Source organism: Myodes glareolus, chromosome X (genome assembly GCF_982192425.1).
Source record: "Myodes glareolus chromosome X, mMyoGla1.1, whole genome shotgun sequence".
Classification (NCBI taxonomy): domain Eukaryota; kingdom Metazoa; phylum Chordata; class Mammalia; order Rodentia; family Cricetidae; genus Myodes; species Myodes glareolus.
The window spans coordinates 137,607,232-137,624,912 of NC_142053.1; the positions used below are offsets into that span (position 1 = coordinate 137,607,232).

At 37.2% G+C, this 17,681-nt stretch overlaps 1 protein-coding gene across 14 annotated transcripts in view; it reads right to left on the reverse strand.

Moving 5' to 3' along the window:
• Cask (calcium/calmodulin dependent serine protein kinase) overlaps positions 1 to 17,310 on the reverse strand; it is a 350,284-nt gene extending 332,974 nt beyond the window's left edge. For all 14 annotated transcript variants that reach the window (XM_048461595.3, XM_085684363.2, XM_048461593.3 and 11 more), the window contains exon 1: positions 17,099 to 17,310. In XM_048461595.3, the coding sequence (XP_048317552.1) occupies positions 17,099 to 17,157 (59 nt within the window). In that variant the 5' untranslated portion in view covers positions 17,158 to 17,310. The remainder of the gene's footprint in view (positions 1 to 17,098) is intronic.
• Between the last annotated feature and the right edge of the window lie 371 nt (positions 17,311 to 17,681).

Below are 17,681 nucleotides of genomic sequence, written 5' to 3' on the forward strand. Positions count from 1 at the left end.
TCTCCACCAACATATCATAATGGACTAAACCTCTGAAGCTGTAAGCAAGCCCCAATTAAATGCTTTCTTTTTATAAGAGTTGCATGGTCATGGAGTCTCTTAATAGCAATAGAACAGTGACTTAAGACATCATCTTTGTATGGTTGCATCCAATTGTGATGAGGCTATCTAAAGAATAGAAAGAAAACTTATAGAAAAACACAAAAGCATATGTTGAGGTTTCCTTTTCCTCCTCTTCGGTGGAATCTGTTAAGAATTTCTTTTACATATAAGACCATGCCATCTGTAATGAGAAGATTTTATTGTTTTCTTTGCGATTTGAAAGACTTTTACTTATTAATTGTTCTGGCTTCATCTTCTAATAATATATTGAATAGAACTGGTGAGAGTGGGTATCTCCGGCTTGTTTATAACACTAAAGGAAAAGCTTTCAAATTTTCAAGATTCAGTGTATCAGCTGTGGGATTGTCACACACAACTTTCAATGTGCTTAGGTATATTCTATTCTAGTTGTTTTTGTCATCAAAGGATTTAAAATTTCATTGGATTTTTTTCTTCTAGTGAAATCACATGGGTTTTATACTTATCCTGTTAATATGTTTTACATTAACTATTTCTACATAATGACCCATCTTTGCACCCTACAGATAAATTCTATTTAATCATGATATATGATCCTTCTTCCTTCCCACCCATACTATCTGACATTTATAGTAAATAAATGAAATACAAAATTAGTTTGACTGGTATCAGAGGTAAAAGGAAATAATCTGTTAATATAGCTTTTAAAATTACAGAATCACTAATTTTAGAGTTCAAGAGGATTTAAGAAATCAGTGAGGTCAATCTCTCTCTAACTTCCCATTGAAAAAAATTACAAATCAAAAAGGTATATTTACTTGTCTATGTCATGCTAGATGATGCTGAGCTTGCTCAAAGAGGTCAAGAAGAAAACAATCCTAGAAGAGTCCCTTTAGGTATAGTATTTTTGTAATAAGTGTGAAAGTTTTTGAAAAACAAAATGGAGTCACTTATGAAAAAGTGTAATAAACAGGAAAACAGGAAGAGAGGGGTCCCCATGAAAATTTGACTGATTATACAAGTTATCACGAACATTGCCAAAATTGCAACCTTGAACTAAGAAATACTTCTACAAGAATATCTACCCAATAATTACTGTTCAACTCTGGACAGGATAATTCCTTCAAAATAACATATGTAACATTCCTTGTTTTGCCTTAAAAATATATTTATATTCTTTTGCCTTCTTGGTGCACCCACTGCCAATTGTAATACCCACAATAGCAGGCTGCAATCTTGTCATTTCTGATTAAAATCTTTATTTTGAAATGTCAGTTTTTCTGTCACTCATTTGAGGTTGATAAAAGAATGGATGACCCTTTTAATCTGTTATTAAATTTGGATGGCTTATATTTGGTTGAAGATTTTTCAGGTTTGTTCATCATGGATATTGGCTTGTAATTTTCTTTTCTTGTCTGCTTTAGCATTAGAATAATGCTTACCTCATATCATAAAGTCTGCTTGAAAATATTCCCCCTCCTCAAATTTTAAAGAGTTTGTAAAGGAATGACATTAACTCTACATGTTTGGGAGAATTTATCAATGAAGTCCACCAAACTTGTCTCCTTGGAAAGGTTTCTGATTACTAATTTAATTTCCTCATGCATTACTGATTTTCTCAAATTTTATTTCTTTTTGATTCAATCTTAGAAAAGTATATTTTTCTAAGAATTTATCCATTTGATCTGATTTGTTACCATATAATTGTTCAAGGCAGTCTCTTATAATTCTAGCTATTTTTCTACTATCTGCTGTAATGACCCTTCTTTGTTCATAATTTTGAGTCATTTTTTTCTTCCTTAATCTGGCTAAGGGTTTGAAGATTTCCTCTTTTTTTAAAAAGAAAAACTAACAGTTTTTATTTTTTTCTATTTTCTATTTCACTAATTTTTCCTTATTTATTTCTTTATTTTGATGATTTCTTTTTCTACTTAGTTTCCTTTTTCTACTTCAGGCACAATGTTAATCTCTTTATTTGTGATCTTTGCTTTTTTTGAGGTTGACTTGTGTATGTGTGTTCATGTGTACATTATGTATACATGTACGCACATGTGATGTGAGTGCATGTGTAGGCCAGATGTGAACATCAGGTGCCTTCTTCAGTTTTCTCCAGCACATTTTTTGAGACAGTTTCTCACTATACCTGGAGCTCACCCATTTGGCTAGGCTGGCTAGCCAGTAAATTCCAAGGATCTCTTTGACTCTGACTCCCAGTACTGGAATTAGAGGAATGTACTGCCACACTCAGAATTTTTACTCAGATGCTAGGGATCTGAATTTTGGTCCTCACACTTAACACGGCCATGTGCCTGTATTGTGGGCTCATGGAGACAAGAGAATTGCTGGGGTTTGTTGGCTTAAGGTTCAGTAAAAAGACCCTGTCTGTCTCAAAGGAATAGGTAGAGAGTAACAAAGCAGTAATGAAATATATTCCTCTGCCCTCCACGTGTATGTATTCCTCACCCACAAATATACATGTTTATACACCATATATATACAGAGACACTCCCATTCCCCAATACACACAGAGTTTCATATAAAAAAAGTTTTATGAACAGAAAAGTACCTAGCATAGAAACTGGAATTGTACAGTAGTACAGGTGAGGATTGAAGATGCTTATGTGTGGAAAAAGGTGATGCATAAATTAAAGCTAAGGCCTTAGACTAGAAGATGGGTCTCAATGTGTCACAATGTCACAAACAATAATCTTGTCAGTATCCTTGCTTAATATCTTAGGATGTCATACAAATCTCAACCAGGTGAAACAGGGGCCTCAAAGTTGCCTGACACAGTAAATAATTGTTTCCTTGATGGATAAACACGTTTTAATTTTGGGAATATTTAGAAATTAATTACAGAAATGAGAACAGTAAAATTTGTTACTATAGGTATAGACAGCTTCCCAAAAGATGAGGTATTTGGAATGTGCTTTAAACAGGTGATGTCACTAAATGTATGCATATGTATACATTAGCATCTATTATGACACTATTACAAATAGTTCCAATGAAAATTGAGAATGTTACCTGGAGACCTGGGTGCAATGTCTACTCAGAAGGAGCTGAATCTGATACTGAAGCATAACCATTCTTAAATAACATTTTCTGCTTACTAAGAAATTTTGAACCTGAACATTATAGCCTTGAAAATGGTTCAAACCCCACATTCGGCAGAATTTATCTACAGCAGTTGCTTCTCTGAATGGAACACTCAGCTCCTAAGCCTATCTGGCTGCCAAGGAAGTGAGGAAAAATACTGAAACTTACCTCCAAATCTGTGGGGCTGTCCCAAACACCTCTGCATGCAAGGACAAGACAACAGAGCACAAACCACCAGATCATTCCTCTTACCTAAACTATTGTGTGACTTACGAAACTTCTATCATCACCCACTCCTGACCTCTATTTCATGCAGATTAAAACAGAAAGGATGGGGTTGTTCAGATGATTTCTGTGGGTGGATTATACTGTCTGGGAATATAACACTATCTTCTTTTAAAAGAGTTCACATTTTAGTCATCACCATAAATAATTTTAAAAATTCTTCATTTCCAACACTATTTTGAGGAAACTGTAAAACTCAAATTATCTGACAGTCAGGCTGCCCTGGGCAATAGACCTGAATGACCACATTTTGTGTACTTGCCTTTGTCTGTGTCTTTGTATCTCACCACTGGGATGAGTAAGCAGGGCAAAGGGTATGAATTAAGTTGGTTGGAAAAGGCTAATTCAGGCATGTCCAGTCTGAAATTCATTGACTACTTTCCATGTTTGGGATAAATCATGAACCAAAACAAACTCGCAAGTAAGGTAGTTCAGAATCACTTAGTTTTCTAACTTAAAACAGCAGTCACAGAAGCAAAAGAAATACAAGCATGGAATCACATCTGCAACAAAACCACTTTTTCTGTGTTTGATACTAGAAAGCAGGAGACTATGGAATGGCCCTTTTTTTCAAAAGAAAACCATTGGTTTTCCTTCAGTGATGCGGGGAGCCACAAGTACCCCAGTCTAAACAGTAGTGCATTTTATGTGAGGCTGACCACCACTCACCTTACCAAGTAAGGTGAGCAAGTACAAAAGAAACTTCAGGAGATTTGAATGGCACCCCAGCTATCAACATGAGCAGCTATCCTTGGTTGGATGTGCAAATGCTAACAATAACTCTCCCAGGAAATGTTCAAAGATTACCCAAGACACTTGATAACTATGTGTTCAAATTGTTCTGGTGAAGTGCAAGCAATTACAACACTAGAGGACAAGGGTAACAGTATTCCAGGCACAGCAATCAGCTCACACAGATTCCTAAACATAGTGGTCACAAAGTGGGATTTGTCCTGAGGAAATAAATAAGGCAGTAAGAATAGAGAGAAATGAAGATTACAATAGATGATTAAGTTAGATTACACTAGAATATACTGAGGACACACCAGCATGGAATCAGTGAGAAAGGGTCATAGTATTAATAAACCATTAGTACTATTACTGAGCACAAAAAGGGCAATTGTAGAACATTAGTAACTGAGTTAATAAGTTGATATTAGAAAAGAATGGGCTTGTAGAAAAATGAGGGTCATGTGTAAAGGCAGAAATGGGTATTTACCTAATAATTTTAACTACTTAGAAGAAAACAATTATAAGACTTCATCTCAAGTAGGGATCAATGAGCTTTTTTATTTACAGGGCCAAGTAACAAATAGTTGAGGCTCCACACAACTGGTTCTGCACAACTACTCAACTATGTCTATAGCATAAAAAGCATCTGTAGACAATAAATAGGTAATGAATCAATTTAGGATATAGACCATCACTTACTAATCCAGAATTCTAAAGGGATAGTTCTCAAAATTTGGTGTGAATCAGAATTCTTGGATGGTTTGTTAAAACAGTCATAGTGGTATTCTATTCCCTTAACTTCTGATCTAAGGGTCAAGGTGAGGCCCTAAATCTGCATTTCCAACACATTCCTAGAATGGTTAAATTGTTCCTTACAGGCTAACCAGATGTTGAAGAGTCTAAGTTCATATCTGATTGGGCACAAATGTTTCTCATGTGAACTTCCAAATTTGAAAGTTCAACTAAAATTTTACAATTAAAGGGAAAAGGGGGAGACAAGCTAATTCAGATTATTTCTCTTTCCTTTGAAAGAGAAATAAATTCAGTGTAAATTTATTATTGCTCCATCAGTAAAATAAACATACTTCACCTTCAGACAGTCAACATTTTGACCTAATGTGTTCTAAGTCCTACCTAAGAGGCAATATTAAGCATATTAAGACTCATAAAGATAACACTAAAGCAGTTTAAAGATGAAGGCAGGGCCCAGCAAGATGTATGTAAAGGCACTCACTACACAAGCCTTACAATTTGGGTTGGATCTCTGAGACCAACAAGATGAATGGAAAAAACAAAATCATACAAGTTGTCCTCTGCCAGCCAGGTCTACAGAGTGAGTTCCAGGACAGGCTCCAAAGCTACAGAAAAACCCAAATACTCATGTCTCTCTGAACTATTTTTTAATAATTTTCCAACAGGCAGGGTGGCTGACGGAGAAGAATCTCTGTGAGCCTGTGGCCTGCCTGGTCTACATAGTCATGGAGACTCTGCCAAACAAACAAACAAATAATTCTAGAAATAAAGTTTGTTTAGAATTCTTATTTCTCTTGGTATCTTTTGGAGGGTGTATTTTAAAAGAGGTTCTCACTCTGTAACCCAGTCTGGCCTTAAATTTACAATAATCCTCTTGTCTCAGCCTCCCAAATGCCTGGACTGACAATTACTACACTGCACTTTTTAAAAATCCAACTTACCATTTTCTATGTCTAGAAATGAATCTGGAAATGAAGGGGATGTGCTAATGAGACCATCAAGGCCATATTCATATTTGTAAGCCTCATACTAAAGCTACTAGGGTAAGTCTAACCAAGAAGCCTGAGATTCCAGATGTCAACTAAAGCCCACTGAGCTTACAGGTCACAGAATATGAAGCATGATCCAGCAGTATAATGGGAACATTCAACCATGGAAGAAATATTGTTGAGAATCTAAAAGGTGTAGCAGCAAGCCTTGAATGCTCCCTCTTCAGATTTCCACGCTTTTTCTGCAATGATGATAACAAAGCATTTTCACATGAATAGATGTTTACACAGATCAGTTTAATTGCCATGAGAGAAATCTCCTTAAAAAATGTTTGAGACTATAATTACGACATTTCTCTATTCTATTTCCTCCCTCTAAAACCTCCCATATACTTCTCCCCACTCTTCTTCAAATTCATGGCCTCTTTTTTCACTAATTGTTATTGTATGCATGTGTGTGTATATATATATATATGTGTGTGTGTGTGTACTATTTATATACTATACATTTCTATATATGTATAGACATATAGTATATGTATACACACATAATAAAACATATACATAGACATATTTCTAAATATAACCTGTTCAGTTTGTATAATGCTATTGGTGTGTGTGTTTTGGGGGCTGTTTGGCATAGGACAACCAATTGGTGTGCTCTTCCCTGGGGAGGTCTCACTCCTAGCTTTTCTCAACTGTCTGTAGCTCTTTGTGTAGGGTTGAGGCCTCTTGGGCTTCTCTCCATCCAGTCTGGCATGCTCACTGGTGTCATCCTTGTTAACTAATATTTGGTCAGTCATTTTGGTGAGACTTATGAGTATGGCTTCTGATATTACTAGGAGACACAATTTCACTTATTTCTGGCTCTTAGAATCTTGTCACCCCTTCTTCTTCCCCCAGTCTCAGGTTCATGTTTTGTCGATGAAGCCATTGTGAGAAATCTTTTGGTTAGTAAAGTTTTTTCCCCACATCTTAGCATGCCTTTAAAATACATTGGTTAGAGTGTAAGCTAAATATATTCTCAATCTGACCTGTTATCTGAATAGTATGATTTTTTTCAAATTCATGTGAAATATACTTAAGAATGATCTCAGTGAAAAAAAGTTTCTTGTTTGTTTTACAAATATCTAATTTAACTTAAAAGAAAATATTAAAAGATAATCATGCTGGTGTGATGGTCCAGTAGTTAATGATGCAGGTCCTACAGAGGACCCTGGTTCAGTTCCCAGCACTCACCTGGCTACTCATAAAAGTAAGGAAGCAGAGGTATATGGATGTTGGTGAGTAAGGCCAGTCTGGTCTACGTAGTTGAGATCCTGTTTCAAAAAAAAAAAAAAAGGATAATCTCAAATTTAATGTCATATTATACTGATAGAACTAAGGCCTAATTAAGATGATATTAAGCCTAAGTAGAATAGAGGAAGTTATTCATATACAAATAAAGTCGGACAATTCTCCTTTTAAACTAATGAGTTAAAGGAGAAAGGGAGAGTCAGCAAAACTAACCTAAATGATCCAATAAAAATAACACTGGTCCAAGATCATAGGAAAAGATACCTTTAAGTGGCCTCTGAAAGCAGCCTATTTCCACAGTTGTGGTCTAAGTAGACCACCCTCTTCCAGCATGAAGATCATTCTTACATGCATTTAGGTAATTTACAGTCGGTGCTCAATCTTTCACAGACTACAATTTTCAGGTCTTTCTGTCTCATAATCTCCATAAGATATGGAAATTGCTGTCAAAACAAAATTTGGAAAACTATTACATTATAAGTTTAACAAATCTTGTTGTATACAGCTATTTTTAAAATATATATTCTAGGATTTTCCTTTTATTTAAAAAATGTACCATAATTTGTATTGTATGTATATGTGTACAGACACTAGAGAGCAACTTGCAGGAATTGGTTCTCTCCTTCTACCATGTGAGTCTCAACAGGAAGCAAACTCAGGTAGTCAGGCTTAGTAGCAAGTGCCTTTACCCTCTGAACCATCACACCATGGGTCCTAGATGTTCCTTTTCTTCAGCATGAAATCTCACATTATCAACAATTACTTAATTAATTTTACCAAACATCCAAATGCAAAAGTGTGATACAAAACTCTCTTTTAATAAAATCTTTGGAGCTTTTAACAGCAGTGTAAAACTACAGCCTAGACAGACTTACAAATAAATTATGAAAATCTGTAGACTCAAAGAGTATCCTTCCTAGTATATAACATTTTATTTTTGCTAAAAGACACTAAATGCTCTTGAATATATTTTTAAAACTTTCTAAGAGTTATCAGAGTTCCTCTAATCCTTTTTAGAAATGAAGATATAAGCCTAACATTTCAAAAATTACCTAAGGAGAAGACTAACAAACCCTTCAAGTTTCGTGTCCTTACAAAGATTGAATATACTCATTCAACAACTACTGATGACTTTCTACACGCTGGGTAAAGAACTATGCAGATACAGAAGTGTAAGGCAGCTGTGACTCTTGCTTTATCAGGATTCAAGAACTAGTGAGACATGGTCTAGATTTCGTTATCTTTCTCTTTTATTGATAGAAAGCTCCTTGAGGCTAGAGGATAAAATGTTTGTTGATTAATAATAATAATAATAATAATAATAATAATAATAACACAACTAAAAACCATGTAGATTTTTCCATAGATTGTATTATTTAATCCTCACAATCCCCTTAAGAAAAATGTACTATCATTTTCATTTTACAAGCAAAGAAGCTAATGACCAGAAATGTTAACTAATTTGCTCATGGCTTCCCAGCTACAAATGAACTAATAAATACTAACACCTCTGATGATTTTACTTACACAATAGGAAGGAATGTTCATTTCACATTATTATTATGTAGAAGAGCATGTGTTTAGCACTGAGAAAGAACATATCTGAAAATTGTTGAAACATATTCATAACTGCCAAAAAATGAGTATGGCAGAGGCATTCTACAAATAAAAAACACTTCTGTTGCACTTATAATCACTAATCTATGCAAATAGCTTGTGAAGTAGATATCATTCCTTCTATAAAGAAGAAAATGGCTACACTGTGCTTAAGGTGACCAGATCAGATCTTAGTGGGCTGCCTTACAAGCCACAAAGCAATTGAATCATCTATTCAAGGGAAACAATATGATAAGAAGAAAGGCTAAATATCTATATTTGTTTAAAGCACAAATGTGGATGCATGGAAGAGCAGTGACACAGTGGCTATCTGCATATCACAGCAGGGGTAGACAACTCTAACTGAATAAACCATTTAATAAGCAGCAAAATCTATAGATGGTGCAGTGATGTCCTAGTTTGTTTTCTGTTGCTGCAATAAAACACTGACCAAAACCAACTTGGGGGAGGAAAGTGTTTATTTGGTTTACATGTTCCAGTCACAGTCCATCATTAAGGGAATTCAGGCAGGAACTCAAACAGGAACAGAGGCAGAAACTGTAAAGAAAGGCTGCTTACTGGCTTGCTCAGCCTGCTTTCTTATACAACCCAGAACCACCTGCTAGGAATAGTACCACCCACTTGGATGAAACCCTCTTACTTCAGTCATTAATCAAGAAAGTACCCTAAAGAATCCTACAGGCCACTCTAATGAAGGCATTCATTAGTTGACGTTCCATCTTTCCATATAACTCTAGTTGGTGTCATGGTGACAAAAACTAACCAGCACAAATGACAATAATCCCATCTTAGGCTAACATACACCAAAATACATATGCAATATTGTGTGTGACACAGAGAGAGAGAGATTATTGCTTATTTTGAAACATGTAGTCCAGGTTGACCTCAAATTCATTATGTAGCTGAGGCTAGCCTTGAACTCTTATTCTTCCTCTATTTCTCAAGTGCTAGAATTATAGGTGTACCTCCCCATGCCTAGCAATATAGTATATTTTGAAGAATAAACCACAGGGGAGAGAGAAAAAGAATGGAGGGAAGGAGGATGAGTATGAATTATTCACTGTACATGATTAAAATAGTCACAAAATAATATAAAGCCAAAAAATACACTAAAAGAAATATAAAATTCGGTCTTTAAAAAAAATGTACAGGAAACCAATAACAGAACACAAGAAGCTGAAATTAAATGTATCCTTAGATACAAAACATATATTGATTTAAATACAATTAAATAACCATTTTCTATTGTAAATAAATGGACAATTAAAAGAGCTAATGAACAAATTTGGAAGGGAAAGAGGATGACAAAAGGAGAGGAGGAACAGTACACTAGCACTAGCCACGGACAAGAATCCTTGACACTAAAAAGAATTAAGATCTCTATAGTGGAATAATTAAAGAAAACAACATTGGTGTGACAAATACCAAGAAATTAAGATAAAAATTAAAGGATCAAATATTTATTTTGTCACTCAATGAAAGATTTCCATATAATTCATGATCTTATACAAGCAAGGGAATGGAAATATTATCATTTTTGGAAAATCAAATTATTTTAATCAAAAGCCAGTAATCAAAAATCTATAAAACAGAAATACGGTGAAAAAGAAATCTGTATTATAAATTTACAGCTAAAATATAAGTCCCCAAATGGGAAAGCAGAACATCTTATCAGCTTGGTGGCTGGTAACAGGTACTTGCTCTATAGTGGTACCTGTACAAAAGCAGCCTTTTGACTACTTAACTGAACAATGTTGGTGACCAGCTGAGAAGCTACAGTTTAGGACATGGTTTTCAAAATGAAAACACAATTCACTTTTTATCATAGGACACAAGAATTCACCCCACCCTACCCTCCAACAAATACCTCTCTCTGAAAACCTCACTACTAACTTAGGAAGGTAGAGTCTGGAAAAAAAAACACTTGAAGTTAAGTAAAGGGGATGAAAAACACTTCAAAACCAATTATCTTTTAGACAGATGGTCAAGATTCCTTACTTCCACTGCTAAATAATACATAGATTTATCAGTTAGTTTGGTAAATGATAATATTTCATCACAGAGCAGTGGGTCTCAAATTTCCTAATGTTGTAACCCTTTAATACAGTTCTTCATGTTATGGTGACCCCTAACCATAAATTATTTTCATTGCTACTCCATAATTATAATTTTGCTACTATATGAATCATAATGCAAGTATCTTAATGCAGGATAGCTGATATTCAACCCCAATGAAAGGTCATTCAACCCCCAAAGGGGTCATGACCATGGGTTGAGAACCACTGTCATAGAGCAAGAGAAAAAAGAAGCAAGAAAGAAGGAGTAAACGTAACTGGAAAGAAAAGAGATCATCTTTTATAGTAGTAAATTTTACAAAAGGAAAATTAGTCTTATTGTAAAGAAGTCCAATGCAGTTTTAATCACAACCAGAATCACCAGTAGAATGTGATCAAAAGGAACAATCTCTAGAAGCAGAGAGAATCCCATGTGATCTTGGCCAGATCACTCCACACCACCTCTTATGCTCAATCTTCTTTGTAGAAGGGTTAAAATTAAATGAGATGATACATATAAAATGCCTACTATTAGAAAGGTGAGTCAATGTTCTTTGCCAAGTAGTCATTAGGTTATAAAACGTTTTTTTTTTAATTTTAAAGCTTACTGTGTCAAAGTTCCTATAAACACAGTTAAAGCATGAAACATTTACAAAAAGACACCCATTCAAGCACAATCTCAAAGCAATGTTGGTATACCTATTTTATAGTTTATTGATCATAGCTATAAATAGAGATGCAGGAACTTTCAATATAAAGGAAATATCTAAGAACACAATTTAAGGGAATTTAGAAATGCAGCCCATTGTATAAAGCTTATATATACAAGAGGAAAATGGAAGGTGAACTGCACATGTCAAACTGCACACAAAATATTGTCACCATCATGGAAGTTAAAGCAGTTCACATGAAACAAATGACAACTCCAAAAGCAACTGGTAAAAATTTACTAAAGAGATGTGTACACAGACAAGTAACTAAAGAGCTCACTTCCTCCCAGAGGGCCCCAGAATCAATTGCTCAGGAACGGACCTTGTTCTAAAATTCTGTAGGTTGTCTTTTGCAGGAAGGCAGTTGAATCCCAAGTGTGGGAATTATCTAGATTCTTAGAAATGTAGCTGGTGACTGTGGCTTTCATTTGCCTTACTACATGGGTATTGCTGTGATCATGGTCTTTTTTCATATAACACTGCTTGCTCTGGAAAAATTTTAAAATCATTCAGACTTACACATGACCTTTTCCTAACATTTAAAACTAGTTTATGTACAGTGTCCACTTAAATTTTCAGGAAAATTCTTCTGCATGATGTAAAATTCCCTTTGAGGTACTAAAATTCCAAAACACTGAGAAAAATCAATAAATAAGAATCCAGAGTGATTAGGACAAATCAGTAAAGGTGATTTTTCCATATATAGAAATTTTTTAACCCACTATTTACATAAGATTGCATTTAACTCAATTCTCTGGCAAATTGCATTATTGCAGTCACAGGTACAGAAGGTAAAGTATGTAAGTAACTTAACCATTCTCTTTTAATCAAATGTGTGTGCAAACAATCCATACTAACCTAATGCATTTCTTATTAAATTAAGCCATTGTAGTAGAAAACTATCATCTATGGTTACTGAAGCAATCCTTGTTCTGTGTTGTTCTATACATCAGACAATCACCATGTTAGTGTTAAGATGAGTGTCATAAATCAATGTGAATCTTAAAACACCCATGAAACCAAAGCCAAACACAGGCTGAAACTAAATTCTTCCACAACAGCCTCAGAGACATAAGTGCATAGAACATAAAAATCCATGTTTTGGCCTGGTAGCTGAAATGCATTACAAAACATATTTACTCTTCTTTGTAAAAATTTTAATCCTCTGAAAAGTTAGTCCCAGAAAACTACATATATCAGCTAATTTTTAAAACAGTGACTCTTCACACAAGATTTATTTAGTTTTAAAAAATCCCTAACATGTCCCCGAGATTGCGCCTTACACTGCTCTGTCACAGGGCCTGGCAAGGACCATTCCCACAGCTCCCCTGACAGTACTCATATACAGCCAGTAGAGCACCACCACTTTAATCTAATTCAGCCTTTTGGGACAATTACTCCAAGGTTGATAAATACACTTTTTGTCTTTTAATGAGATTTTATTAAAACTACTCGATTTATTCCACAGCTAATGAGTGACTATTACATTGCAGGCAGTGTGTTTAGCAATGGAGAAAGATGCATGTTATATATTTCCCTGCCTTCAAGAAGCTACCTATTAGCTAGGTAGAGAGACCATAAATAAGTAACTGTAATTAAATATGATAAGTGCTCTTCGGGTGAAAGCAAATACAGCATGCCTGGCAAACTTGCATGTCATCCTTGAGCAAGGGTCATGCTGCATCATTCCAATTTTAGTCTATGTCTTAGCAGAGCAGGAGAGGCAGAAGTTACAGATTACCTAAATCCTAAAATCCAGGACAAATATTCATCCTACACAAGTTAAAAATTGTACATTGTGTGATCCTCTTTCAAAGACACTGCTTGTGACAGAAAGATGGTGTGTCTTATGTTTTAATTTAAATGAACTGTTTTAAAACTTCTTTCACATACTAATACTGATTTTACATTTACCTATAAAACTATAAATCTACCAAAGGGACAGTAAGTAGTTATGACATAAATCAGTCATTAACTTGTATTTGCATAATACCTTTTCTCTCCAGTAATTGCTACATTTGTTAGGACAAGGAGTTTGGGGACTAGATGGGTGTGGTGGTACTTGACAATTAATCCCAGCATGTAGGAAGCAGAGGCAGGTAGATACCTATGATTCTGAGACCAGCCTGATCTACAAATCAAGTTCCAAGCCAGCCTGGGCTAGACATTGTAAGACCCTGTCTCAAAAACAAAACCAAACAAAAAAAAAGGAACTTTGGGACTATAACTGAATTTACTTCAACAACTTGAAAGATGCCATATGAAAAATGTTATGGAAATAAGATACACTGAAGAGTTTCTGCAACTTCCAAAAAGGAGGGGGTTTTAATTTTTTAAAAAGAAATGGCATTTTAATGATAAGACTCTTTCAAAGATAGCTTTAGCAAGAGTAAAGGTTGCAACAACTACAAAGAAAATCTATTTCAAATAGCATCTCCCTTCAAACCTCCTTACCTCAAGTCATGCTTAAAAAGACACCTAAGGGGGTCTAAATTACATTGGAATTAAAGTCAGGTGTGGCAACACACACCTTTAATCCCAGCACTCTGAAGATCTCTCTGTGAGTTCAAGATCAGTTCGAACTACATAACAAGCTCCAAGCCAGCCAGAGCTACAGTAGTGAGACCCTATCTCAATAAACAAACAAATAAATAAATAAACTGGAAACTTCCTTTACACCACCAATAATGCCTAGCTCATAGAGGATGGATGAGTAGGTGGATGGGTAGGCAGAGGAGGGAGTGGGTGGCCAATATGTCTTGAAAACCAAAATCTATTTTAAAGAGCCTCGGTGAAATTTAAAAACTATTAAGACATTGTGGTGTAAACACAATTTGTGATACTAATTTGCTATGAAAGAGAATCAAAATTCAGTGGAGTCTGGGTAAAAATTAAAAGGATTTTCAGGATGAGGGATGATCTGCAAGGCCTTTCCGTTTAAGCTCATAATTGAACAAATTCTTAGTTTAAATGTATGCTGCCAAGGCCCCCGCAAAAAAAAAAAAAAATCTGAAACGAATTTCAAATTCAGGATCAATATATAGTGACACAAATTTACTGGAGAAACCTTCAACCTTTGCCAGGGTGAGGACCACCATCATTACATTCTTTAACACTGAGGCTACCTAGGATTCATTATTTCAAGAAATGACATTTTATAAATGACATCAGCCAAGTCAGATTTTGTAGAATAGGAATGAAATTTCACAGTTCACAGACATGCAGGCAGCCACTGACTACCTAGCATCTCAAAACAACAGAATTCTGCCAGGGCGTCTTCTAAAATATTGTGATCAATTTCACGCCAGCTAACACAAAGGTGACCACTTTTCAAAATCCAAAGGGATCACATTGTCATCTTTTCAGACCTGAAGGAATCAGAACCAGTCACCAAAATTGATTTAATGATGGCTATTTTCCAACATCATAATATATGTAAGCATCTTAATTCCACATTTTCCAGTGATCAACTGCAGACTCACAACAGCCATAACTAAGATACAATCAATATCACTCACTCACACATGGTCATCTGGGTGTTTTTGAGAAACATCTCATTTACCTTCTTTGTGTGCTCTAACACTGAAGAAATGAAGGAGATTTCTGATATTTTTTCTCTAGAAATGTGGTAGTTGATGTGGCTATTAAACACTTGAAATGTGGCTAATCCAACTGAGGCAATAAATTTTGCATTCTGCTTAATTGATTAAAATTTAGAAATAGTTAATTCAGTTACTGGAAAACTTTTATGTATGTTTGGAACAATTTAAGTATGTGAATCTACTTTTGTACATGCAAATTTTATGAGACCTAAATACAGATCAAGTACTTCTGGTGAAAAATTTAGCTTAGCGTCAAAATTGAGATGTGCTGTTTGTAGAAAACACACATTTGATTTCAATGACTTAGTATGAAAAAATGCACAGTATTGCAAAAAAATTCATGCTAAAATCACAAATTTAGATGTAATGTATTAATTAAATATATTGCTAAAATTAATTGCACCTTTTTGTTTGAAATCTTTCTAATGTGGTTACTTGAAAATTATAAATTACACGTGGCTCTCATTAAATAGCTTTGGACAGCGCTGCTCTAGGGCACATCCACGGCTCTATCAGACAGACACATTTGGACATCTTCCTCCTGACAGACAGGCTGGTCATTGAACAATGGGGCAAGGAGTAATGCGTCCTCGAAGCATATGGATCTAAGGAAAGAGTGTAGCATGCTCTATCCACAATTTCACCATGTGAGCATCAATATAATACCTCAATATAGAGGGAAAAAATGAGTTATCAGTACTCAAAAAATTGAAACTGAGTATACTGCAGACAACTTAAAAGAGGTAGAGCCAACTGCTCTGTCTTGGTTTCATTTCCTAACTGTGGACCTTAAAACAGACAATAAAGCACCGCTTCCAAAAAGAGGTAAAATATTCCAATACTAGCTATCTAACGAGCACGATTAAATAAGCAAAAATCGCTCTTAAATCTTATCTCAACTTCCAAAGCCACAGAATACACGCTGAGCTGGGAAATCAACTTCAGATTGCCAGCATTTCCCTCACAAGCAAATTAGCAGGATTGTGCACTTGGAATACTGTTTGACAAGAATGAAAAGGAAACAATTCAAAACAGATTTCAGGACTGGACAATTAGATGAGGAACTGCAGATTTAATTCTCAATCAGTACTGTGATTAATCTGATTCCCTGCTTTTCCCTGGTGTAATTACACAACACAGATGAAAGGATGAGCATTTGGACTGTCAGTTCTATATTCTAGACCAGCCCAGTGACTCAAAGCAGACGGCTCTACCACGCTAACCACCATCCCAACAACAGTGGATGGGAGCCTCGAGCACTGATTGTACAGTCATTGCATAACGAGGCATTAAAAATTTGGGTGCCCCTAACTCTTTCTACGTTCGTCTTAGGCAGGTGAAGAAATTGCTGAAACTGGACGCACCCGTCTTCAATGACCCTCTTAAATCCGGGCACGGGGTGAACACAAAGGCATCTGTCTAATATCCTGGCACAATAGACACACACCCCACAATTAAAAACCCTGGACGCACTCTCTCGCTCTCTCCACACAAGCACACGAAATGCAGGCTGCTCTTTTCGTAAAAGGTCTAGGGTACAGGAAAGGTAACAATAACCCCAACTGTTCCCAGGAAGCAACTATAAAATCGGTCCTGCCACGTCCCTGTGTAACCGTCAGATAAAATGCAGGGAGCCCGCCCCACGCCTTATGGGGTGGCCGACCCGGGCTCGCTGGTCTCCACAGGTCGCTGAGAGCCCCCAGACCCTCTCCTGGCAGGAGATCCAGGTACACGTCTATAAATACTACAGGGTGAAGAGGACAAGGGAGGCAGAGGAGAGGGAGAGAGGGCAGGGGGCAGGCCCGGAGCGGGTGCGGGAGGCCCCGGGCATCGCTGAAATGCATTTTTCCACACTCCCGCTCCCTCGCGTGGAGACTCACTTGCCGATCACCTCGCACAGCTCGTACACGTCCTCGAACAGTACGTCGTCGTCGGCCATGGTCCGGAGGGGACAGTGGCCGCACCGTGGAGGGTTCTGAAACCTGGGTTGGGGGCGCCCAAGAGCTCAGTGCCCGGGCTCCGGGATCGCGTCCTCCCCACAGGACTCTCAAGCCCTGAGTGCCGAGGAAGCTCAACTGGGGCCGCGAGGCCCAGAGACTGCAGCGCCTCTCCTCTGCCGGCTGCCGCCCCGGCGCGGGCGGCGGGGCCGGGGCGTGGGAGCGAGGGCGGCCCGGGCCCGGCGCCGCCCGCCCGCCCGCTGCTCTTGGCGCTGTCGCTCGCGCTGCCGGGCGTGCGGACCCTCCGGGACCCGCGAGGCACCGCTGTACTCTGCGCTCGTCAGCCCGCGCGGGCCGCGAGGCCGCGACCGCTCCCTCTGCCCGAGACCGGCTCCGGCGCGGCGCGGGGCAGCTCGGGCTACAGGGGGGGCCGCGACAGCACCACGGAGGGAGGATCGTCGCGAAGGGAGGTGGTGGCGGCTGCACGGCGCTGGGGACCAGGAGGCGGCGGCAGAGACGCTCCCTC